Source organism: Setaria viridis, chromosome 3 (genome assembly GCF_005286985.2).
Source record: "Setaria viridis chromosome 3, Setaria_viridis_v4.0, whole genome shotgun sequence".
Lineage (NCBI taxonomy): Eukaryota > Viridiplantae > Streptophyta > Magnoliopsida > Poales > Poaceae > Setaria > Setaria viridis.
In genome coordinates, this window is record NC_048265.2 from 7,109,299 (window position 1) to 7,134,297 (window position 24,999).

The 24,999-nt window shown below is 46.5% G+C and overlaps 4 protein-coding genes and 1 non-coding gene across 7 annotated transcripts; 4 read left to right on the top strand and 1 right to left on the bottom strand.

Moving 5' to 3' along the window:
* Nucleotides 1-61: 61 nt before the first annotated feature.
* Nucleotides 62-5,030, bottom strand: LOC117848693 (heat shock 70 kDa protein 15). 2 transcript variants are annotated; one of them, XM_034730205.2, is made up of 10 exons: nucleotides 4,840-5,030; nucleotides 3,282-4,502; nucleotides 2,537-2,746; nucleotides 2,311-2,406; nucleotides 1,985-2,209; nucleotides 1,503-1,697; nucleotides 1,280-1,426; nucleotides 935-1,084; nucleotides 684-814; nucleotides 62-599 (listed from the first exon to the last, which is right to left on the bottom strand). In XM_034730205.2, the coding sequence occupies exons 2-10, from the start codon at nucleotides 4,449-4,451 to the stop codon at nucleotides 371-373; spliced, it is 2,553 nt and encodes an 850-aa protein (XP_034586096.1). In that variant the 5' UTR covers nucleotides 4,452-4,502; nucleotides 4,840-5,030; the 3' UTR covers nucleotides 62-370. The 2 variants fall into 2 exon arrangements, with proteins under 2 accessions (XP_034586096.1, XP_072148720.1); XM_072292619.1 differs by lacking the exon at nucleotides 4,840-5,030 and having other exon boundaries at nucleotides 684-1,084; nucleotides 3,282-4,476.
* A 5,445-nt stretch (nucleotides 5,031-10,475) lies between these two features.
* On the top strand, nucleotides 10,476-16,376 carry LOC117848170 (heat shock 70 kDa protein 15). 2 transcript variants are annotated; one of them, XR_004638839.2, is made up of 11 exons: nucleotides 10,476-10,635; nucleotides 10,900-12,123; nucleotides 12,741-12,950; nucleotides 13,065-13,160; nucleotides 14,063-14,281; nucleotides 14,639-14,833; nucleotides 14,911-15,057; nucleotides 15,137-15,286; nucleotides 15,564-15,694; nucleotides 15,816-16,099; nucleotides 16,180-16,376. XR_004638839.2 is itself a non-coding variant. In XM_034729501.2 (10 exons), the coding sequence occupies exons 2-10, from the start codon at nucleotides 10,954-10,956 to the stop codon at nucleotides 16,033-16,035; spliced, it is 2,538 nt and encodes an 845-aa protein (XP_034585392.1). In that variant the 5' UTR covers nucleotides 10,476-10,635; nucleotides 10,900-10,953; the 3' UTR covers nucleotides 16,036-16,376. The 2 variants fall into 2 exon arrangements, 1 of the variants encoding a protein (XP_034585392.1); XM_034729501.2 differs by having other exon boundaries at nucleotides 15,816-16,376.
* Nucleotides 16,377-17,116: 740 nt separating this feature from the next.
* Nucleotides 17,117-17,187, top strand: TRNAG-GCC (transfer RNA glycine (anticodon GCC)). The gene has a single exon. It is a non-coding gene; the product is annotated as a tRNA-Gly (tRNA).
* LOC117848171 (noroxomaritidine synthase) lies at nucleotides 17,170-19,531 on the top strand. Its single transcript, XM_034729502.2, has one exon. The coding sequence runs from the start codon at nucleotides 17,411-17,413 to the stop codon at nucleotides 19,052-19,054; it is 1,644 nt and encodes a 547-aa protein (XP_034585393.1). The 5' UTR covers nucleotides 17,170-17,410; the 3' UTR covers nucleotides 19,055-19,531.
* On the top strand, nucleotides 19,321-20,624 carry LOC117848987 (uncharacterized). Its single transcript, XM_034730600.1, has 3 exons — nucleotides 19,321-19,334; nucleotides 19,910-20,022; nucleotides 20,285-20,624. Exons 1-3 carry the CDS (start codon nucleotides 19,321-19,323, stop codon nucleotides 20,398-20,400), a joined length of 243 nt encoding a protein of 80 aa, XP_034586491.1. The 3' UTR covers nucleotides 20,401-20,624.
* Nucleotides 20,625-24,999: the final 4,375 nt, after the last annotated feature.

Consider the following 24,999-nt stretch of genomic DNA (forward strand, 5'->3'; position numbering starts at 1 on the left):
TACAAAACCCCACCAGCAAAACCACCCACTTTTTGTTGTTGTTTCTGCAAGCATATACATATACTAAAAGCAAAAACGCTTCATATAAGTCGAGGAATCCAAGTGATACATCCAACTTCATGGAAAAAAAATCTAGCTTTGGCCGATCAACCACAGACATTCGATTGAGAGATTCAATGGTACAATTCGATCATGCAACATCTCTATTCGGTTTTAGCCCAGTCCAGATCGCAAGAACACTGGGCATCCCAACCGTGTCCAATCCCCAACACGAAAAAGTATGAAGAGCATCAGTTCGCCTAACTTCTCGCCTACCAAACATAGCAACGGGAGAATTCAATCATCACGCAGAAGATGAACCCAACAATGCTCAGGCCTCAGCAGAATTGTCAGGCTTATCCGTGTCCATTTGCTCCCCAGAAGCCTCCTGAGCACCTCCCTCACTTGTCGGCTCACCACCAGCGCCTGCACCGCCTTGCTGCTGCTCTGGTGTTTGAGGCTCAGGTGCCTGGGTTTCGGGCTGCGACGGCGGAGTCTGTGGTGGTGGAGTCTGTGGCTTTGGTGCGGGCTTAGGTTTTGTCATGGTCGGTTTGCAGAACCTGTAAAACAAGGTTTCAGAACCAATTCCAAAATACAGTGTTGAACTCAGATTGATGTGGGAGCTAGTATCTCTGACAACGAACCTGTCAAGTGTTTCAGCTTTCTTCTTCAGATCTGATACAAGAACCACAGGGTTAGCATGCTTTGGTAGGGCATCCTGCTGCTGCTTTCTCTCTCTTAGCCAGTTTTCTGCCTCAGAGCACTCATTGATGACCTGTGTGCAATAAAAAAGATTAGCAACCAACAGTAGGATTTGACTCTTACAGCTGACTATTACACAACGGTGGAGTGCAGTACTACTAAGATCATGAGAAGGAACATCACCAAGACCTACCTTCTGTTTCTCTGATATGTCGATGTGCTCAAACTTTTGGTCATTAGACAAAGCAGCCTCTCTGAAACTGTTGATGCAGTACACCAGTTGGTCAATAGCGGAACCTCTCTCTGTCCACTCTTTGTACCGTGTCTCAATAGGATCGCCAATCTGCAGTTGAATATGTTTGATGAGCTAACAAAATGCACAAAGATACAAAAGAGAATATCAAACAATAAATAGGCAATAGGATCGCCAATCTGCAGTTGAATATGTTTGATGAGCTAACAAAATGCACAAAGATACAAAAGAGAATATCAAACAATAAATAGGCAGACGGTTCAACAAACATTGCAGTGAATCTACCTTTTTAAGTTCTTCCAGTTTAGCAATATAGACCCCCTTTGTCTCATCCTCACCATCTTCGTACAGCCAATCTTCAACCTCCTGAAGCCTAGAAATCAGCCCTTCCTTCTCCTCTGGTGTGACAAAATCATTGTACTTGTCGTAGAGCTAAGTAAAGAAAAAACACAATTAGATACTGCTTTAGACTTATCCAAAGACCATCAGGGCATTCATCCCAATATACCTTGTTACGCATGTCATAAACATAAGCCTCCACAGCATTCTTCTTCTCCTTGGTTTCTTCCATGATTCTGTCCTGAAGAGCCATCTCATACTCTTTCTCTACCGCCTTTTCCAGTTCAGCAGCAGGCAATGCACCATAGACTAACTCATGGACTGGAACAGCAGTTTTCTTAACTTTCTTTTTCGATGGCTCAACCTAAAATAAATAAATTATTAAGAAATGATTAGTCTTAGCATACGACCCTAACAGTCAAGAATACAAGTATGTAACTTGCGTAAAAAAATCAATTGTTACTGTTATAACACACATGAACAGAACATGAATGTGGCCCTATAAATTAGTCTTTTCTGTAACACCTTAAAGACCAGCAAAAAATCTGAATCAACAGCAAGGAATGAAAACTCATCTATAATCTAATAAATAAATAAATTCACCGGTATGCTGCCAAAAAAAATCGTGTACTAATCCGTTTACTATCATACCTTTGCATCAGTTTCCATTGGAACAGATTTTTCCTCAGGATCTTGTGCTCCATTCTCAGCAGCAGCAGCACCCTCAGTTGTATCAGCACTTTTAGGCTCCTGCATGTTCACATCCGTTCCAGAAGAAGGGTCGCTTGGTGCATCATCTGTGTCCATCTTTGTAGCATCCTTCGGAGCTTCATTCACAGATGAAACTGGAACTTCCACATCATCCTCCTCCAGCATCTGCATGCAAAAGTTTAATACAGAAAAATGTTACAAAAACACTAGCCCCTATGGCGCAATTCCAAAGAAGATTGTACAAATACCTAGGCCTTGAAACTTACCAATGCTGAATCAACTGTGACGATCCCATGGATGTTGAGACGAACTTTAACTTTCAGTTTCGCCTTCTCACCTTTGGACGGTTGGAAAGGGCCAATCTGCAGAGAGTTCAGCACATCATACCAGATCAGCAATTAAAATACTGGCAAAGGCCAGAACGGTATACTTGAATAAATAGCACCAGCAAAACTATCGAATAGCAAAAACATTGTGTAAGACATTGCTTACCGTGTAAGTGCTTATTTTTTGTGAAATTTGTGAGTCACCCGTGTCGACGTACAAAACATCAACTTCAAATGTACTTGATCTATAGAAGGTCAGAGCTTTAACACTAGGAATTGCATTCCCCTTTGGGAATACAACCGTTTGCTGGGGTGAACCATCCTGGGAGTCCGGCTTCCACGACAATGCAATTGAGAAAGGAAACCCATCATTAACCTGCAAAAATATCAGTCCGGCGTCATGACTACAGGGCATAAAGGCATATTGTAATAAACCAATCGTTAATTTAAAACAGTTTTAAGATCATTTATGTTCACAAGTTTCAGGAAAACAAGGAAAATGAAATGAACTTAGTCACCTACAGTTAATTGAGCAGTTTTGCCATGAATGAAAAGCTTAAAAGTTTTTTCCAAACAATCTTCAAGAACATTCTGAATAATATTTTAACCAAACAGATCACCGAGCAATCAAAATAATTCTCTTTACTAGATACTACCCAAAAGGGACAGCACACTAAATACTGTCTCCAAACTTTCAACATAAATAGCCAACCCATGACAAGCAGATATCAAAAGGTGAATATTGGAAGGAAAATAAGTGATGATTGGCACGCAAGGTGGCATACAATTATTACAGTGCCCATTACAACCAGTAAAGCATAAATGGCATGTTAATGATGTATTGAACTAGTAGCGCTACAATCCAACCAATGGATTCAAACAAATGAGCAAAAGAGCTTATGAGTGAATACCTGAAACTCCCGCACTTTGAAAGTGGGGCTGAGAATAGCACATTGAAGAGCACATCCTCGCGCAACACACTCACTAGCATTCATGGTCCTCCTTGGCTCCTTCCCAAAAAACTCTGTAATTATCTTGATTATGGCTGGAACACGAGAACCGGATCCAACGACCTCAACAAAATGCACGTTTTCTGTCGTCAAGCCAGCTTCAGCCAGCGCCTTCTCCAATGGCCCTTTCACACGTTCCAGCACAGGGGCACTGATTTGTTCAAACTCCTCCCTCTTAATGAAGCCCCGCACATCCTTCTCATCCATCAAGCACTCTATATTCAGTGGTGCCTCTGGGTTGGCACTGAGCACCTTCTTCAGCTTCTCACATGCTACACGCAACCTAAGGCATGCCCGGGCATTCTGGTACACATCAATCTTATACTCCTCTTTGAACTTTGCCGCAAAGTGCTTAAAGAGGGCCTCATCAAAGTCCCTCCCACCGAGGGAACGGTCATATGCATGCGACAGCATCTTGAGCTGTCCCTTCTTGTAACCGACAATGCTGACCTGCATGCTAGCATGACCGACATCAACAAACGCGACATTGAGCTGCTCATGCTCTGGGAGATCGGTCTTGTAAATACCATAAGCCAACGCCGTGGCAGTTGTCTCATGGAACAGCCGTAACGGCCGAAGGCCTGCGATAGTGGCGGCATCAAGAACAGCCCTGCGCTGCAAGTCACTGAAGTACACAGGGATGCCAATGCAGCAGTCAACAACAGCAGCATTCAGGTTTCCCTCAGCAATGCCCTTGAGATTGGACAGCACCATGGCAAGCAGCTGGGTGGGAGTGAACGTCCTCTCCTCACCGAGGAACCGCACATGGACCAATGGAAAACTATCAGGGCCCTCCGTCACACGGAAGGGGAAGGAGGCGAGATCACTCTGCAGCTCAGGGTCAGAGAACTTGCGGCCCAGCAGTCGCTTGATCTGCGAGATTGAGTTCTTCGGGTTCATAGTAGAGGATGCGGCACCGGCGGTGCCGATGAACCGCTGCTTGTCCCCGAAGCAAACGATGGCTGGGGTCTCCCGCTTGGACTCCTCGTTGAGGACCACATCGATGCCGCGCTGCCGCGCGACAGCCACGATGCAGCTCTCATTGCCAAGGTCGAACCCCACCACGCTCATCTTCGATACGCCCTCAGCTACTACAGGTTAGATCTAGATCGCAATCAAACCCTGCAAACAGCAGCGATATCTACGAGTTAGGCGCGCCAGCAAATAATCTAGAACCCCCTCATCGATCCCACCCAAAAAAGCCACAAAACCCGATCTAGAACCCCTCAAAACACAGCCCATCCCTCTGCAAAATCTCGAAGTCACAGAGTTGCCTCCCAAAAAACACACACGAAAACCAAGTCACATGATTCGAGAACGCTAAAAATGGATGGGGGGAAATCCAGTCCAGTCCCAAGCCCAAAAACCCAGGGGGGTCGATCAAGTTCGGGGAGATCGGCATCCAATCAAACCATGAAGAGAGGCCGCGCGGGGTGGGGGCGGAGGGATTGGGTCGTACCTGAGGCGGGGCAGGGCCGAGGCCTCCGGAAGCTCGGTCCTGGCAGCGGAGCCTCGGCTTCTCGCTTCGTCGTCGACTCGTCGCCGTCTCCACAGAGCGCTTTCGTAGGCAGACGGGGAGGCAGCGGGGGAGGCGGCGATATATCGGGCCTGGTGCTCGGGGCGGTGCGCCGTGGTGTGGTCTGTGGTGTGGCCCTGAACGTTCTAGGGGCTCCAGGAGATCTTATTCGGTCTGACGTGTGGGCCTGGGGCTTCCAGGTGCACGACGCCACGACGGAACCTTCTGGGCTCTTCCGGACTCCTCCGTACGAACAACAAGGAGCAGCAACTCACGTCGAATTTGTCAGTAAAATTTCTTATTACATTGGTTGGTGAGCGATTAGGTACTAATTAAATCACTTTGATTTGTGAGAAAGTGTGCTACGACGTGATAGGCTGGAATCCCGCACCGTCCACGTCCAGCAATTCAAACTGAGCCTGCGCCAAAAGGTGCTTGGTTAAAAATCATGGCCGCCACATATTGTTGTGTCAAATTTCATGTTCTTGTTTTGGTATACACGTTTGTTGGCAGATTTGCTCCCGAAGACCCCCGCCCCCCCCCCCCCCCCCATTTCAATAAGTGTAAAAAACAAAAGACAGATTCATATTAAAAAACTGTAAATAATAAACTTACTTGACTCACCGGATGATCATTATAAAAAAAAAACCTCACCGGATGATCCATACCATGACTAAACAACAACTGAGTAAAAATATGGTGGTGTCGGTCGATTTTTATGCCAATACGATGAAGCCATGTAGCACTGCCAGTTAGCAAAAAAATGAATGACCATCAAACTAGGCTAGGAAAATTCGACTGAAAACATGAAATTGGATCGATCAAAAAACAGTAATGCTTGGTGAGGTTCACGGGCCAATAGACATCCCTATTTGGCATGGCTCCAACTCCGGGTGAAGCTGCTCCACTCCAGAACTCCACATGGAGCCAGCTCCACTCCAAAACTCCAGAACAAAAATAGGATGTTTGGCTAGATGGGTGCTCTCAGCTCCAAAAAAGATCGATTTCAATGTGAATTGCCATTGTTGCCCCCCAATTAAGGCCTCACTTGTCATCCTCTCTATCCCATCTTCTTCTTCCCTTTTTCCACTGCATTGTGCTGCACACGGGAGACCCTCCACGGGCGGCGGGGTGGGTGGCGACGGGCGGCGGGCAGCGGGGCAGCTTGGGCAGCGAAAGACGTGGCGACGGGCGGCGGGGCCGGCCGGCCACAGGGGCGGCGACGAGCGGGGCTCGGGCGGCGAGTGGGGCTCGGTAGAATAGAAGGGAGAATATAATGAAACGTTTTTATGTAACCAATGGCATTGGTGGGTAATTACCCACCAACTCCACGAGGAGGTTCAGAAGAGAGGTTTCTAGAGCAGCAAAAGAGGTGCTCCAAAACTCCACCTCCATTTGCACTACAGCTCCATGGAGTTGGCAACTCCATAAAGTTTTGGAGTTAGGGTGTTTGGCTGATTTTTTTGATGGAGTTGCTAGAGTTTAGGAGTGGAGGCGTACCAAACAGTTTGATCCGCTCCGTGCTTAGTCCAGTGTGGCCAGCCTGCCCACCGCACAACCGAGTCATTATATTAGTCTAAAAAATGCTCTCTTAACGTCCCTTTTGTTAGGTATTAATTAATGATTAATCACTTCTTAAAAATACCATTTGTTGCTCCTACTCCAATATATAGCTAGCTAATATAACCCACCATAAACAATTAATAAGTTTCAGCTTTTCATGTACATAACACATTTGGCATAAAAAAATATCTCCTGCAACACATTGCATGTATTGTTGGGCCTATTCGCTTCAGCTTATTCAGCCGGCTTATCAGCTACCCAATAGTGTTTTCCTCTCACAACAAATCAGCCGTTTCAGCTTTTCAGCCAGCTTATAAGCTGAAGCGAACAGGCCGGTTGTGTTCGCTGGTGCTAGCTCAGGCAGCCGATTTAGCAATGCACTAGCTGATTTAGGGCTCCCTTGGCAGGACTTCTCGCGGAGGGCTCCGCACGTGGAGCCGGAGCTGCGGAGCTATTTTTTGACTCCGCTATGCAGGCTTAAAACGGTTCCGGCTCCTCCCAAATGTGCCCAAAAATAGCTCCACGCTTGGTGCCATTTGGTGCGGCCCCGACTCCTCCGTGCTTCAGTAAGCGTGTGGAGCCGGAGCTAAGGAGTCCTTAGTGCAGCAGCTGCTAAGCTATAGCGGAACGGTGGCTGTACAATAGTGTTATGCATATACTGTTTATGTGTATTATTAGTTGAGAGTTTGAACTTAATATTGTGTAGGCTGCTTATTACTGGATAGGTGAGAATTTGATCCTACATCGTGGGTGACATAAAATGAGTCAACATACATAAATCCAGCTAATATTTTGAGCTTAGCTTCTTTCTAACGTTTAGCGAAAAAAAGAGCACACATTACGCCACTAAAAAAGTGACCAAAGGAAAATCAATTAATAATGCAAATACGACCAAGATCAATATGATCTTGCCACTACATTTCACATCGCATATTCGTTGGACTTACGAAACAAAGAGTCAATTTCTTCAATGCCACAAAAATTAACATCAATCCCCTTAGTGCCATAGATTTTTACGAAATTCCCTCAGTGCTATTAAATTTTGATTTATCCCGTCAGTGCCATTCCGTCAATCTATCCGTCCATGAACTTTTAAGTGTGGATGGAAAAAATGATTTTACGATTTTGCCCCTCCCTGGATAGATGTACGGAATGGCAATGAGGGGATAAATCAAAATTCAATGGTAGGGAAGTTCACGAAAATCTATGGCATTGAGAGGATTGACATTTAATTTTATGGCATTGAGGGAATTGACTCACAAAATAATGCATTCAAAGATATTATACCCTGCGTAGAAAATACAACAAAGTAGATTAAACTTCACATATAATAATTTGACTAATAATTTGACACTGTGATACAGTTGAGTTTGGACTTTGGAGAGAAGAATGTTCTCTAAATTTTAGTTTCTTAAATATCTCGATATGTTTAGTTATGCCTTTGTGTACATAAGCTCACGGAATGGGTAGTTGCACTTATTCATGTCTGAGTGGTGAGTCCAAGAAATGGAACGTTGTTCCTTATTTCTTATAACTTGATCTCACTACGGTAAAATAGAACATATTTCTATGACATATTGGTTCCAAAGATAGACGCGCCTTCCCATCCTCTAGTTTAGATTAAGTGAATTCTAATGTTTGAAGTTTGAAAGTTTGAAATCTAGACTTTACGTATGCATTTTCTACTGCCAAAATTTTCAAGGGGCCGTTCAACTTTTTATAGTACCGTGCGAAGACCACGGACTTCCAGTTGGAACTCTCTCTAGGCAGGCTGAGTTGGAACTCGGAAGACCACAACTAAAAACATCCTCCGAAGAGATTAGCCCACGAGCCTCCAGCCCTCCACAGGTTCAAACTCGAACACCAAGGACTAGTTTGGCGGTGCTTTAGCTTCTCCAAAAATAGCTTTGGCTCTAGTTCTTTGGTGAAGCAGTGAATGTGAAGCTGTTTTGAAAAATGTTTAGCGGAACAGATTCTCCTAATTTCATGAATGGATATTGCCCTTACCTACTGACTTTTGGTTAAACGAGTTGTGAATTTTCCATAATTTATAATGTGAATTCAAATGTAATGAAAAATATTACTAGGTAGATTGAGGGGGTGTTTGGAACAGGGGACTAAAATTTAGCACCCCCATTTTAGCCAAATTTTAACCCCTTGCTCCCAAACAGGAGGGCTAAAACTGGGTGCTAAATTTTAGCCCCTCCCAAATCCTTTAGCCCCTTCAAGGGGTGCTAAAATGGGCTAAAACTGATCCCCCTTCCAAAATTTCCCTGGTTGCCCCCCTCTCTCTCCTTCCTCTCTCTCTCCTCCCCGCACGTCCTCCGCCCGCCCCCGCGGCCTCCGGCGACCCCGCCTCCTCCAGCCGGACCCGCCGCCTCCGGCCCGCCCCCGCCTCCTCCGGTCGTACCCGCCGCCTCCACCAACCCTGCGGCATCCGCTGCTTCTCCCCTGCCGCCAACACCTCCCAACTCCGCAGCATGGCCATCGCGCTCGACCCCGCGGGGTACTCAGGTGCACTCCCCGCGGCCGTCCTCTCCTCGCTGCCGTTCTCTCCTCACCAGAGTTTCTGGTAGCTGATGAGTTGGTCTGGTGCTTTTGGCTTCACGGCTGCTTGCACGATTCCATGGCTTTATCTTGTCAATCATCGTGGCTGTTAGCTAGCTAGTAGATCGATCGATAATATGTTATTTGTGGTGGTGTGTCCGTAGTTGTTCACTTGGGAGGATCACTTGGTAGGATTTTGTGTGCTGTGCTGCCGATTGCGTGGAACCAAAGCGCTTGTTCTCGATGGATTTCACCCCCGCTCAGCAAACATGGTCTATGTTTCGTTATCAGCTCACGAGGAAGAAGGAAGAAAGTGGGAGGAGGGAAAGGTAGGGGTATTGTTGTCTTTTATCTATCAAAGTGCTAAAATTTAGCCTTCCATCCAAACACTCCAGGGGCTAAACTTTAGCCCCTTCATTTCATTTGAGTGGCTTTAGACCTTCCTCCTAGCCTAAATATATTATAATTAATCTTTGTCTTTAATTTCTTTTTATTTACATCCGATATCCCTTTTATTTTTTCCTCCGCATCTTTCTTTCTCTCTATCTCTCTCTCTTTTTCACCGTATCTTTATTTTTACATGCCTCATCCTTTCCCCATCAAAACTCTTTCTTCCCCGTCATCCTTATCTGCTCCGCCCCGCAACGCACCATCCCTAGCTTCGCTCCTGTCCGCCGCGTCGTGCCGCTCCCCCACTAGGTATGTTCACTTCAGCGTATCAGCCGGCTTATCAGCCACCGAACAGTATTTTTTTCTCACAACAAATCAGCCGTTTCAGCTTTTCAGCCGGCTTATAAGTTCAGCCGAACACTCCCACTGCCTGCTTCCTCCCTGCTGCGTTGCTCCGCCCCTGTATTGCTTCTCAGCTGGTCTAGGCGCCCGTGGCTACGACTGAGGCATGGACGACGGGCGCTGCACTCGCATCGACTTCGGCCAAGCCGACGACGGCGGGCGGTGCGTCCGTGCAAGCTGAGGAAGGGGCGGCGTACCAATCCCAGTCATCGGCAAGTCTGCAGGCTCCAGTTACGAGAAGAGACGACGTCGGGATGGCGATTGCGGGCGTGATTTCCATCAATTTCAGGGGCAGTTTAGTAACAACAGATGCTTGAACGGGGAGGAGCCGGAGGCTTCGGCACCGTTTAGCAGAGCTCTGGAGCTAATTTTTCTCTCTCCGACTTGTCCACGTAAAAACGGCTTCGGCTCCTCTAGATAGAGGTGGAGCAAACTGTTCGGTAGAGCTTCACCCGAACCCGCAAGAGAAGCCGTGGAGCTCTGACCCTTCACCATCCAAGTTCATTTTGCAAAACTCCCTGGGGGCTTCACGTGAGAAGCTGGTTTGCAAATGCTTTGGTAGGGCTAAGCCCTTGGTAGAGCTGTTGCTAAAGCCCTGCCAAAGAGGATCCAAATCCAACCGTCCCTGTGACCTCCCATCAAACCAACGCCTCAGATGCTCTCTGGCGGCGCAGGATCGGAGCGCGGAGGGTTTCTTCAGACTTTCTAGAAGATTCCCCGCCCCGGCGGCGCCACACCGTAAATCACCGCGTCCTCTACCCTTCCCTCTCCAAAGGAAAGCGCTGCCCATACTTCCCCGCTGCGGCGCTGCGAGCTCCTACCGGCCTCGACCTGCAGGTACGTCCGACCCCTCCCCCTTCTCTTCCTCCGCGCTCCTAGCCCCAGGAAGTTAGGTTTTCGATTTTTGGTGGTTTTTCGGGTTTGGAGCCGTTGGCTCGAACGGCGGTTTTGGGGGTCCGCGGCTGGGATTCGTTGTACTTGTGGCGGAAAGTTCATGGGCGCTGTTCGTTTTGATACGTGCAATTCTTAGTTTCGGTAGATTTATGGATGAATTCGTCGCTATCCTTGTGCCGCCTAACTGGATCTCGCTTTGTGATGCAGGGGCTGTTTGTGATCTAGATCTGAAGCTGTAGTGGTGGGGAGCCGAGGGTGAAGATGAGCGTAGTGGGCTTTGATCTCGGAAACGAGAGCTGCATTGTGGCCGTGGCCCGGCAGCGTGGGATCGACGTCGTGCTCAATGAGGAATCCAAGCGCGAGACCCCCGCCATCGTGTGCTTCGGCGACAAGCAGCGCTTCATCGGCACTGCTGGCGCCGCGTCCTCGACCATGAACCCCAAGAACTCCATCTCGCAGATCAAGCGCCTGCTCGGACGCAAGTTCTCCGATCCCGAGCTGCAGCGCGATCTTGCCTCTTTCCCGTTCCGTGTGTCCGAGGGCCCTGATGGGTTTCCGCTCGTCCACGCAAGGTATCTGGGCGAGGAGCAGGCCTTCACCCCCACGCAGCTGCTTGCCATGGTACTGTCCAATTTGAAGGTCATTGCTGAGGGCAACTTGAATGCTGCGGTTGTGGACTGCTGTATAGGTATCCCAGTGTACTTCAATGATCTGCAGCGCAGGGCCGTTCTTGATGCTGCCACTATTGCGGGTCTCCGGCCGTTGCGGTTGTTCCACGAGACGACAGCCACGGCATTGGCATATGGTATTTATAAGACTGATCTGCCAGAGAACGATCAGTTGAACGTCGCATTTGTTGATGTCGGTCATGCCAGCATGCAGGTCAGCATTGTCGGTTACAAGAAGGGACAACTCAAGATGTTGTCCCATACGTATGACCGATCTCTTGGCGGGAGGGACTTTGATGAGGCTCTCTTTAAGCACTTTGCGGTGAAGTTTAAAGAGGAATATAAGATCGATGTGTATCAGAATGCACGTGCATGCCTTAGGTTGCGTGTGGCATGCGAGAAACTAAAGAAGGTGCTGAGCGCCAATCCAGAGGCTCCATTGAACATCGAGTGCTTGATGGATGAGAAGGATGTCCGCGGGTTTATCAAGCGGGATGATTTTGAACAGATCAGTGCCCCTGTGCTGGAACGTGTGAAAGGGCCTTTGGAAAAAGCCTTGGCTGAAGCTGGTTTGACGACAGAAAATGTGCACTTTGTTGAGGTTGTCGGATCCGGTTCTCGTGTTCCTGCCATAATCAAGATAATAACTGAATTCTTCGGGAAGGAACCTAGGAGGACAATGAATGCTAGTGAGTGTGTGGCGAGAGGTTGTGCTCTCCAATGTGCTATTCTCAGCCCCACTTTCAAAGTGCGGGAATTCCAGGTATCTTACTCACTGTCTTTTACATTGCAATTCCTTTTTTCTGTTATTTATGTTTTATGTATGGTAAAAGTTAGTTGTGGACCAACTAAAGATAAGGGGGCAGACTTATATCCTGGATGTAGTCACATATGTATCTGAAACTCTATTATGAGCCACCGGGATTGCTAGTTAGGTAGGAGAGAAAGTCAAACCATTTTCTTTTCTTAGAAGCTTGGATGCCTTCATCCGCTTTGATGCCTTCATCCGCTTTGATGGCATCTTCATCTTTAAATATGTATAATATTTGTCTATTTAGTTTTATAGTGCATATTGTTTTAGTTGATCACTACATTTTGCATGAAGTTATTATAATACAGGTGAATTTAATGTCTATAAATTTTGTTGTACGCTTACGATGTTCTCATTTTATTGTTTTCACCAGTACTGTTAAGCATAGATCACTGTATGTTCACTGGAAGGTTGGTCAATTATCTGTCTTGGGAGTCATGTTCTTATAGATATAATTGATGCTTGATTCTGAGATGTCTTGAATTCTTTATTTTTTTTGAGTGAATGCTCAATTGATTATATGGTATTTGCTCCTTTTACCTTGTATAACCATGCTTCATTTTTTGCAGGTTAATGATGGGTTTCCTTTCACAATTGCTTTGTCATGGAAGCCAGATGCACAGAACAATGAAACACAACAAACTATTATATTCCCAAAGGGGAATGCCATCCCTAGCGTCAAAGCTCTGACCTTTTATCGAGCGAATACATTCGCAGTTGATGTTGTGAATGTTGACGCAAATGATGCACAGATTGAGCCAAAAATTAGCACTTACACGGTAAGCTGCCTAGCCATAGGTATTCAGTAAGTTTGCATGTTTAGAGTAGCTGAAATAATTCAATCTGATCCCATAACAGTTTATGTTTTCTGATTCACTATCATATCCTTGCAGATTGGCCCTTTCCAATCCAGCAATGGTGAAAAGGCGAAACTAAAACTCAAAGTCCGTCTCAACATACATGGGATAGTCTCAGTTGAATCAGCAACGGTAACTCGATCACACATCCTTTTGTCATCCTCTGAAATAGCATTCTGCAGTCATTTGTGATTGAGTTCATGAGGTAGTTGGGCTGTTCAGTTTTGGCTTTAGGGCTAGTTATTTGGTAGAGGGTCGAATGTGTTGTACAGTTGCTGCTGTACGGATTGATTTTTTTGCGATTCAGGGGTAATGCAGTTACTCTGCAGTGCATGGAGTGAATTAGTGATGCAGATTTGGGGAATTTTTAACTGCCCCCACTTTCCTGTGCAATAAATCGGTGTCCGATTCTCTTTGTTGGAGTAGTGTCTCCCTTTCCTGGTGCATGCTCTTGTTCGTTCAGAGAGCATGGTCTTGTTCAATGACCTCGCTTACACTGGAAGGTGCAAGTATTATCCCCTGAACTCGGTGTCTAGCGTAGTTAAATACATTTTCTTGGGATTATTTCTCAACTAGGTCACCACGTGTTTGCCTGTGTATGTGGTCATTGGCTGTCCATTGTAATTAGTTTCATTCTGTGTATGTGTTCATCAGCAGTAGTGTAAGAACTTTTGTTTCTATGCGTCAATGAATATGCAATTTCGGTTGATGTACATGTACTGGTTATGAGAGTTTTTTTTTTCTGTACAGACTCTTGTGTTTCTTGAGGAATATCATATGTTTAATATCAGAAACTCCAAGATTGTGTTTTCACCATGCAAATCAAGATTAGGTTTGCAGAAAATTTGTAAACCTGCAAAAAAAATAATTATTGAGGAATGAATTCATAAAACTGAGTAGGAAAGAATTAGAGGCCGAATAGCTAATGACTAAACAAGGAACAAAACAAAGCACACAAGATCATACATCCTTTTGTCATCCTCTGAAATAGCATTCTTTATGTCGTTGGTGTAATGTGCTTGATTTTGATGCAGATGCTGGAGGAAGAGGAAGTGGAAGTTCCAGTATCAGCTACTAATGAGGCTCAGAAGGAAGCTACTAAGATGGACACAGATGACGCTCCAAATGACCCTGCTTCTGGAACTGATGTGAATAAGCAAGAGTCTAAAGGTGCTACAGACACTGCAGAGGGTGCTGAAAATGGGGCACCGACTTCTGAGGAAAAAACTGTTCCAATGGATACTGATGCTAAGGTATGGTTTTACCATTTACATTGAGATAGTAAGTTTGTCTAGAGTGGAATTAGTGTTCTGTGTTGCCTTTGGCTGACATTTGATCACCGTATTAGTTTCCATCATGTAAGTACTTTACCGATCAATTAATAATCATTTTAAAGAAAAATTGAGTTCAATAAATATTCTGAATGTGATTCATGATTGTCGTAATTTGTAACAAGTTATTGTACAGTAAAATTATTTTCTGGCATAGTAACAGAATTATTGAGTTCATGTAAAAATATCCCTGTTCTGTTTTTTCGTGCTGGAATTTTGAATTTTCCTTTGTCAAAATGTGATATTATAATGCCTTTGGAAATGATTTTCCTGTTTTAGGCTGAGCCATCAAAAAAGAAAGTTAAGAAAACAAATGTTCCAGTCTCTGAATTGGTCTACGGTGCCTTGGGGGCTGCTGAGTTGGACAAAGCTGTAGAGAAAGAGTATGAGATGGCCCTTCAGGACAGGGTAATGGAAGAAACCAAGGAGAAAAAGAACGCTGTGGAAGCTTATGTTTATGACATGCGTAACAAGGTATGTTGACTTGCATGTTCCAATATTCTCCTACAAACTTTGTTAATAGAACCTGAATTTGTTTTTCTTCTATTTAGCTCTATGACAAGTACGGTGATTTTGTCACACCTGAGGACAAGGAAGGTTTGATTTCTAAGCTTCAGGAGGTTGAAGATTGGCTGTATGAAGATGGTGAGGATGAGACCAAGGGAGTCTATATTGCTAAACTGGAAGAACTTAAAAAGGTAAGCCTTGTATGTTGATACAATGTTTTTGGGTATTTCAGGTTTAGATGATATATTTTTTTTATTTTCTCAATTGTAGGTTGGTGATCCTATTGAGGTGCGCTTCAAAGAGTGGGAAATTAGAGATTCTGCTGTTAACCAACTGGCATACTGCATTAACAGCTTTAGAGAAGCTGCACTGTCTAATGACCTAAAGTTTGAACACATCGACATATCAGAAAAGCAAAAGGTAATTACTAATTCTAAATAGACTATAGAGGAGATAATGTGATTGAGTTCTGTTCATTTTCATATTCCCATGATAGATTTAATTTTCTTCACTGCAATGTGCTACACGATATTTGAGTAGTACTTTGTCATTGGCTTGCATTTCCTTATACAGCTGTTCAGTTCCAACACACAAGGGTGTGTCTTTTCATTTTTGTGTTTATTTGGCAGTTGCAATGCTAATGTGGTAGATGAATAGGCGGTACTGTTGTCAGTTGCTAACTCATTTTTTCTTCTAGGTTATTAATGAGTGCTCAGAAGCAGAGACTTGGCTATTAGAGAAAAAACAGCAGCAGGATGCTCTGCCAAAGCATGCTAATCCTGTCCTCCTTGCTGCTGACCTGAAGAAGAAAGCTGAAACACTTGACAGGTTAGTATATGGCTATGCCCTCCCCCCTTTCTGAGATTGGCCTGCCCTAAGCCCCTAATGGTACATGCACATGTAAAGGTGATGTTCTGAGAAAAATAATCTTTGAACCTTTGCTTTACAGGTTCTGCAAACCAATCATGACGAAACCCAAGCCAGCTCCGAAGCCACAGACTCCGCCTCCGGCTGAAACCCCAGCACCTGAGCCTCAAACACCAGAGCAGCAGCAATCAAATGGTGAAAACGCAGCCAGTGAGCCAACCAGCGAGGATGCTGCTGAGGAGCCTGCTGCTGAGCAGATGGAAACAGACAAACCTGAGGGAGGCGCAGATGCCTCGGCTTAGAGCTTTTTATCTTTGCCTGATATACCTTGTTACCTGCTGCTACGGTCGGTAGGGGACCAACTAGGTGAGATGGTTGTTTGCTGCATTTCTTTGAGGATGTGTGTTGGGACGTTTAGTTATGATGTGTTCCTTTCTTTGACAAAGGAGGTGGTTGGATGGAGGATGAAGGATAAGGGCAGTAGGGGGCACCCTTTCTCCCGTTTTGGTGCCCCACGGGCTCCTGTAATTGTCATCGTTGATGGTCCGTAAGACCATGACTATTCCCAATTTTTCGTGTTTTTATTGTAAAAAATGGCCACTTAAGCTGCTGCTAGAATATCATTCTTCAAATTTTATGTGCACCGTTACGTTGGCCATCTTGTTCTGTTAATAAGTGAAGGTGATTTCCGAAGTTTATTTCGACTGTTGAATCAACTTCTAGCTCCTGAAGCTAGGCGTTCAATTCAATTGCATAGGGCACCACGGGGAACCAATAGATGCAGCCAATCTGGGACACGATATGGAAGCTGCCGGTGCCCTACGAAGTTAAATTTTGTCTCTTCTGCGTTAAAGTCAGAACAGCTTGGCCTAACTCACTACCTTAACCGGAAGATTAATTTTGACAGGCATGAAATGTCCAATGAGGATGGGAAATGGTGAAATGGGTGAAAGAGAGAGGGGGGAACAAAACATGGAAGGTACACGCCTGAAACTGCTCACACTGTCCATCAGCTTATGAAATGTTGAGATCAATCAGAAAAAAAAACCTGCGTGTTACTTTGGGTTTGGTGTTTAGCTGGGAACGAGGCTAACCAACATGGCAGGCTCTAGCAGAGATTTCGATAGTTCAACAGATTGCTACGAGAACACTATTCACTAACTTTTCTGCACATTCGAGCAAAACCAGTGCCTTCAGTAGATTGCTCAAGCTTTTAGTGGAAAGGCGCAGTCCCCGACGTCTTACGTAGTGCTGCCATTGTTTCGTCATTACTGTGTTAATATATACTCGTTGAAATCATAAAAATGTAAACATTACTGCTGTGAGACGGCACCAAGACGAATTATTCGAATATTTATATTTACAAGAGACTCATCACAGCAAGCACCAGTGGTCTAGTGGTAGAATAGTACCCTGCCACGGTACAGACCCGGGTTCGATTCCCGGCTGGTGCATTTTTTTTGTTTTTGAAAATCGAGCCTCCTCCGCCTCTGTGTGCGGTCTGCCTGCCGCCTCTTCGTTCTTCACGTTGTTGCTGGTCGGAGAACAAGAACCAGAGTCGTAGCAACCCGTCCAGCTCTTGCGTCCCCGGCTTCCATCACAGGCCTGGCATGAAGCGGCGTACTGGCCTGTGTTAGCACACTCCCACCGGGAAGAACCACGCATCACGCCATTGCCATGCTCGCCTATCTATCCATGCCACCGCCAAACGGCAACGCGCAATGCACGCACACTCGGGCCTCGGCAATGGGCGCCCTCCGGAGCTTCCTCCTCTCCTACCCCGAGTTCCTCCTGGCCGCGCTGTGCTTCCTCTCCCTCGCCGCCCTCCGCCGCGCGTGGCGGCGGCAGCTCGCGCCGGTGAGCTGGCCCGTGGTAGGCATGCTCCCCTTCGTGCTCGCGAACCTCGGCCGCCTCCTCGACGCCACCACCGACGCGCTCCGCGAGTGCGGGTGCACGTTCGTGTTCCGCGGGCCCTGGCTGGCCCGCGCCGACTTCCTGGTGACGTGCGACCCGGCGGCAGTGCAGCACTGCCTGGCGTCCAACCACGGCGGCTACGACAAGGGCCGGGACTTCGCGGAGATGTTCGACATCGTCGGCGACGGGCTGCTCGTCGCGGACGCCGCGTCTTGGGCGCGCCAGCGGCAAGTCGCCGCCGCCGTCTTCGGAAACCCCGCGTTCCGGTCCTTCGTGCTGTCCACCATGGCGCGGCAGACGGCGCGCCTGCTGGTGCCGTTCCTCGACCATGCCGCCGCCACCTCGCCGGGCGGCGTCGAGATCGAGGACGTGTTCATGCGGTATGCGCTCGACGTGTCATACGCCTCCGCGTTCGACGCCGACCTGGACGCGCTGTCCGTCGCCGCCGCCTCGGCGCCGATGCCGCCGATCGGCCAAGCGACCAGGGTGGCCAGCGAGGCCGCGCTGCTCCGCCACATCGTGCCGGTCTGGTGGTGGAGGCTGCTGAGGTGGCTCAACGTCGGCGCCGAGAGGAGGCTGGCCGAGGCCAAGGCAGTCCTCGACGAGTTCGTCTACCGCGAGATCGCCAAACGCAAGTCACCATCCTTTCTCGCCGTCGCCTCCGGAAGGCAAGGAGGAGGCAGCGACCTCCTGTCCCTATACATGGCGTGGCCGAGGGACCCCGGCGTGACCGACCGGCAGCGGGACCAGTTCCTCCGGGACTCCGCCGTCGGGTACATGTTCGCGGCCAAGGACCTCATCGTCGCCGCGCTCACCTGGCTCTTCTACATCCTCTGCACGCACCCGCACGTCGAGGCTAGGATCCTCGACGAGCTCAAGTCCCTGCGCCCCACCGCCACCGTCGCCGCCACTGGAGGCGGCGAGCACGCCGTGTTCGACGCCGGTGCGCTCCAGCCTGCGTCCTACCTCCACGCCGCGGTCCTTGAGACGCTGCGGCTGTTCCCGCCGGCGCCGTTCGAGGAGAAGGAGGCGGTCGGCGACGACGTGCTGCCGGACTGCACGAAGGTGACCAAGGGCACCAGGGTTATATTCTGCATCTACGCCATGGGCAGAATGGAGCAGATATGGGGCAGCGACTGCCACGAGTTCCGGCCGGAGCGGTGGCTGTCCGATGTTGGCCGGGTCCGGCACGAGCCGAGCCACAAGTTCGCCGTCTTCAACTGCGGCCCCAGGAGCTGCCTCGGCAAGAACCTGGGGCTCAGCAACATCAAGATCGCTGCCGCGGCAATTTTATACAACTTTCAGGTGGAGCTCGTCGACAGTCATGTCGTCGAGCCCCAGAACTCGGTGGTGCTCCACACCAAGAATGGGATGAGGGTTAGGATCAAGAGAAGGAAGGCAGCATAATGCATCGTGGTTACCACGTTGCATCTATTAAACTCTAAACAAGAAAAAAAAAGAAAAGGAAGTGAAGTGATAGAGATAATAAAAGTTGAAGCACAAATTCCAGATTGACCTGCTCATGTAATTTCAGCACGATTGGATACAAGTTCTGAACTTCTGATTGTTCTGATCAGGCAAATTATCAGTACAAAATTGTTCACAAGTCCCAGAAAGAGAAGGAATTGCTGAATATATATCTTCATGCATGTCTGCAAGTTCAGAAATCTGTAATGTACACTCACAGGTAAAACCTGACACTGCTGATAATGTATCATACTAAACACACCCTTGATTTCCCTTTTGTAGTCCAACAATAAATGGACCAAAGAATCTAAAGAATATTTCTGTCAGTAGTTCATCCGCTGTTTTGAGATAGATATCTTGCAGCTATCATCCATGTCAACTTGCGCAGCTATTCAAGAACCGTTTGTTTACACAGCAGATCAGCAGAACAGAAAGGGTTATAATAGCCACAGCTGTAAAGATGACTGCCTGCACACACCAAACCAGAGGAACTGTAAGAAGCAAATATGCACATAAGCTCAGAACGAGTAATAGCCAAATTTGAAGTTCCCTTTTTGCAGACAATACATTGTTCTGAAACTAACCAGAACAGCAGAAGCAGCAAGTCCAGGCCGTTCTCGAGGGTCCCGGTTATAATACTTGCAGCAATAAAGAAGAGCTGCAATGTACCAAATGATAGGGCACAAGAAACCTAAAAGAAAACTGCAGCAGTACTATGTTCAATAAACCATGCAATCCTGAAAAAAGAGAAATTGGAGGTACAGACTGACTCACCAAGACCAACCTATTCCACAGCCAAAGCAGGGGAGCCGTCTCTCAAACATTGATAATCGTGGATTTTCTTCATCTCCAAGTAGTGTGTACTTCCCAAGGCATGCCTGGCAACGACAAAATTCATCTGACCTTCCTGCGAAATTCAGAAGCATGAATAAAGTTAATGCAAAATGATTGCCAGAGACTTGAAACACTCTTCGTTATACAGTCTGACCACACTTCTTCTGAAATGACAGTGAGACTTCTAATGTCTAACCAAGATGTTAATAGGTACCGTGCCTAGAACATGAGGATAAGGTATACAAAAAATTTACCTCCCCTCATAAAAAATAACGCGTAAAGCACCCCAGGTTGCAACAGTATTATAGCTGTCAGGCAAAGGAACACCCAATGACTTTGAAGCTTTTCGGCATTCGCAGATATATAACTCTTGTTGCAATGGCTTAATGAATACTGGTGCTAAGAACAAGTCATCTCAGGCAACACCTGTGCAGATCAGACATGACAAGTAAGCACGAAAAATCTGATGGTGTCTAATCTGTCAAAAGCAAAAAAAAAATAGGAGAAAATGCATTTCAACAAATTGATATTTTAGGTAACTAAACCATGGTGCCATACTGGTTTTCTCAATTGAGAAACATGCAGTACAGAAACCTTGAAGTTCCTTTTACCCTGTCAACTGTTTAGCTTTGGCATTAGCATGTAAACACAAAGTGTGGATATCTTTTTGTGTATACTTCTGAATGGAGGCCATATAATCTTTGTGGTTTGACTTTATTGACAGGTTTCGCGTTTGCTGTAGGTTTGATGATCTTTGGCTGTAATGGAACTTGGGGCATTTAGATTTGAAAGTGCCATCTTTTTAATGATGAATAACATCTAATGGATCACCATCGTCATACGGAAGTTTGTAGGTTAAACCAGTATCCAAATGCATTAGCATATGGAGAAGGGAATAATGCAGTTTGTAGTCACAAAAGGTAAAAACAAACAGAGAAGCTACAGTGCAACACGAGATGCAGCTGTATCTGTTACAAGATTATGCTTTACTCGGAATCTTTAGACTGATAATCAACCTGAACTCACGGCTCTGGTGCTACTCTAGATGAACTAGATCTAAGTTAGAATGGGCTTGTGGTATATGCCGACAATTAATCTAGAACACGAGCTCAACCTATCGTTCCAGACCCAAACAACATATGGTGAATCGTAACAATGCTTCTGAATCGCAAATTTCAGAGCCAGTGATGTTCCTATTGCAAGCCACATTCTAAGATTGCAGAAACACCAAGTTGTGATCCTGGGCCGAAGCCAAAGCAAGCTCTTTTTTAGCTCGAAACGAAGAGCGAAAACAAGAGCAGTAACAGCCCCAGATTCACTGTTCAAAGACTCTATCGCAGCTCCGGTCAGTAATAGCGTCGAACATGTTGCGCTCACAAGTCAACGCCCCGCCCCAACGGGGGACCAAGAACCGATCGTCCCACACTACCCCATCCAGCCTCCGCATCCGCGCGGTCCCCAGATTCAGCAGCAGCATTCCCAGCCGAAGGTCTTAGCAATGCTCCCGCCCAAGAAAACCATGGACCCAGCCTCGATTCCGCCGAAGCAAGGGGAACCCTGATAGCGTCGAACCGCGCGATCGAAGTGGGGTCAGAGAAACTTACGGCGGTCGGATCGAAGCTTTTCACGCGAGGAAGGAGGCCATGGGATTTCCTCTGCTTGCTTGGAGCTTCGGTTGGCCCGGGTGGGTGGAGAGGGACGCGGGGCGTGGGGAACGAGCTGGGCAAGTGGAGGCGGCGATGCAGCGGCGGACGCAGGATTTCAGTATTGGTGCAAGGAGATTCCAAAAGTTATACCTTAAAAAATGATCGTCGTTGCCACACGATTTTACACTTTTCTTCGAAAATCATATCCTAAAGTTGTGACGATGCTAATACAATGATCTTCGTCTTGCAATAGCTGGCTAGCTTGTTGACATTATCATAACCTAACACGACACTCATCTCCCCACGGTCATAGAAATGCCTGTCAACGTCATAAATTGTCCATCATCTTCAAGAATTTAGCCATGTAGTCATGTTAATCTTCATGAATTATCAACACCACATGTTGTCCCATCAGCTCGACGTTTTGTCCTTGCAATTTCCATTTCTCTATTTCAATGTTCTCTACTTCGATTTCAGTTTCTTTTTTATTGATATACAACCGAAACTGGCAATTGGTATTATTGAGTAGCTATAGCATACCAGCTACAGCAAATAAACAAAGATGTGACCATCACGAAGACACAAACCTTCTCGCAGATGAGATGCTAGCTGATGCTCTTCCCTTCCTCGGCCGATGTTGGTCAGGCCGTTAATTACCTCGGCGGTCGCTGCTCACATCTCGCCTGGACACCACGCGCTCGCTCCCCTGCCGAGCTACCTGATGAGGTGGCTTTCGCGCAGACTGCGGATGCGGGCAAGGGCGATACTAGGAGGCCCATCGTGGCGTGCGAGAGACATTGGCAAGACTTTTTTGAGTGCTGGAGCTCAAATATACACGTTCTGAACAAACTGTGAGTACACGTATGGATTATATACATACAAACTGCTAGTATTTGGCAAGAATTATTTGGCAAGAATTATTGGATGTACATCTGTACATCCATGTCCCTATACTAGGTCCGCCCGACCTTGTCTCCCGGACAAAAGGAGATTTGAGCAGGGCAGCTGACAGAGGTAAACTAATTTTTTGAGGCGTAAACTTGAACACAAGGTCATTTTTCGTGAAGAGTTTTATTTTGTGGTTTCTAAAAATGCCCCATCATCCGAAGAGTGATTTTGGATTGATAAATAAAAGAGTAAAATACATTGGAGGTCTATCAACTTATGAGGGGGCGTCACTTAGGGCCTGTTTGGATACACCCTACTAAAGATTAGGAGTTCACTTTTAGGACACTTTTAGGATTTGTGCATCCAAACATGGGTCCTAAAAGTGCACTCCTAAACTTTAGGAGGGCCATTTTCATTAGGAGGGTCAAGGGGTCCTAATGGATCCTATTTCTCCTAAAAGTGGTCCCCAAGTCCCCTTTTACCTCTATTGCCCTCGCATGCATTAATGACGTGAACAGTATAAGGGTAGTTTAGAGGAGTAATTGAGAGGTAAAAATGACATTTTCCCTCTAAGATCCTAAAGATTATTAGTCTATCCAAACAGCCCTGTACTAAACTTTAAACTTTAGGACTAGCAATTTGAGGGTCCTAAACTTTAGTACACTACTAAACTTTAGGAGTTTGTATCCAAACAGGGCCTTAGGCATCAACTCCAAAAGTGCATTTTTGGATCCGTAAATTTTTTAAGTCGTTCACCGCAGCTTTATACCCCTCCATGTTGGCAGCTTGTGATGATGTGGTATGCTGATTGGCCATCTCCTCTCTCTTCTCTCTCCTCATCGGACTTAGACATTTAATCGTGGCTTTTCTGACGAGGAGGCCGGCTAGTTCGAGGAAACACGAAGTGTGGGCACTAGAAGCCCAATTTTCGCTGTTGGTTGGGGTGGAGGCGGTCGGAGATGTCCCGCCAACGTGGACGACGGCGGCTTGCAGCTGTAAAACCTGCGATTCTCCATTGGGAGGCGTGCAAAGCTCGAAGAGGAGGGGTCGGTGGCGTAGTGGAGGAGGTGGAATCTGGCGAGCTGGGCGAGCTGGAGTGGACGAAAAACGAAGATTGTCGGCACGGAGGTGCTGGACCGAGACTCTGGTGTGCTTATGTGCGTAGATTGGGTTGGTGACGGACGGTGGTTGGGCGCACAGCAAGCTTGATGAAATTCCTAGCCTAAGACCATGAGAAGGAGAAGAGATGAAGATGAAGCAGGGGCGGGTCCAGGATTTTGTAGGGTGGGTATTCAAAATTTCCAATGGTAAAAAAAATACTGCCAAAGTCTAGATTTAGCATGCATAATTCATTATAACATCACAAAATACTAAATGTATAATAAATAGAATGTATAACTCAGAGGTGAGCATTTATACCCATAAATTTATAAGCTTGAGATCATAATTTTTTAAAGTGTTCAACACACATACAAATTGTTTGGTAAAAAATAATGAGTATTCATTTGAATACCCTTGATACATGCTAGGCCCACCCTGAAATGAAGAGAGGGATGAGCGAGGAGATGCCCTGCCAGCATGCCATATCATTAGCAGCTGCCTATATGGAGGGGTATGGTCATATGGTGAACGAATAAAAAATTTATGGATCCAAAAATGCACTTTTAAAGTTGATGGACCTAAGTGATACCCTCTCGCAAGTTGATGGACCTTCGATGCATTTTAAATAAAACTAGATCTTTAATGCGTTTCATTTTCCGGGTTTCCTACGTGCTACTCGCAACGTTTAATTTTTGAATTTCATTATGAAATGATTCGGTCATTTCTATTCCGTTTCTCAAGACACATATCAGCATGCAGCATATACCAAGTTTTATCTTAGATAAGCCTACTACTTTCCTTTTTATAAATTTCTTGCCACATCATCGGTTTAGCCAGCCTACGTAGCACATCATTTAATCCTCATTTAATGAGATTGCAACTATTATCAAACTAGCGTTAGAAATGGGTTAAAAATCATTTTATAATTCCTCTTGTGAATTGAGGTAGATCGTATGGTTATTTCCTCTTCGATCATCCAGTCCCCCTATTTTTAGACGCAGCTTGTTTGATTGATATGGCAGAAAACACAAAACTACAAGTCTGGGAGGTTATAGGAAGGAAAAGGAAAAGAAAAGGAAAATAAAAGGGCTCGCCCGGTTGGATTGGGACATCAACGCGAGTCACCACTCAACTCAATTCGACCGGTTGGATTGGGACGTCAATGCGGCCTCCTCACTCCACTCACCACGGTAGAATCCCCCAACATACACGCTCATCTATTTGCCGAAACCTTCAGGCGTGGCTCTGTGTCGATAAGGAACCGATAGAAGCAGACTGCACGGCACCAAGAAGGCCACCGCCATGCGAGACCCTCCACCGTAGTGCCGCCGTAACACCACACTCCACCTGACGGAGTGATACCATCAAATCCGGACCTCTCGCAGACTGCCTCCCAGTCGCCACCACGATAACACA

Bases quoted from the DNA above. Each gene is read 5' to 3' on its own strand.
- LOC117848987 (XM_034730600.1), top strand. The intron at 20,023-20,284 runs TGCGAAATTCAG...CACCCAATGACT, and splicing joins CAAAATTCATCTGACCTTCC to TTGAAGCTTTTCGGCATTCG.
- LOC117848693 (XM_072292619.1), bottom strand. From the start codon at position 4,451: ATGAGCGTGGTGGGGTTCGACCTTGGCAATGAGAGCTGCATCGTGGCT. The intron at 2,210-2,310 runs GTAAGTTTCAAG...TTTTGCATGCAG, and splicing joins TCACAGTTGATTCAGCATTG to ATGCTGGAGGAGGATGATGT. The intron at 600-683 runs GTTCGTTGTCAG...CTTGTTTTACAG, and splicing joins AAAGCTGAAACACTTGACAG to GTTCTGCAAACCGACCATGA.
- LOC117848171 (XM_034729502.2), top strand. From the start codon at position 17,411: ATGCTCGCCTATCTATCCATGCCACCGCCAAACGGCAACGCGCAATGC.
- LOC117848170 (XM_034729501.2), top strand. From the start codon at position 10,954: ATGAGCGTAGTGGGCTTTGATCTCGGAAACGAGAGCTGCATTGTGGCC. The intron at 13,161-14,062 runs GTAACTCGATCA...ATTTTGATGCAG, and splicing joins TCTCAGTTGAATCAGCAACG to ATGCTGGAGGAAGAGGAAGT. The intron at 15,695-15,815 runs GTTAGTATATGG...TTTGCTTTACAG, and splicing joins AAAGCTGAAACACTTGACAG to GTTCTGCAAACCAATCATGA.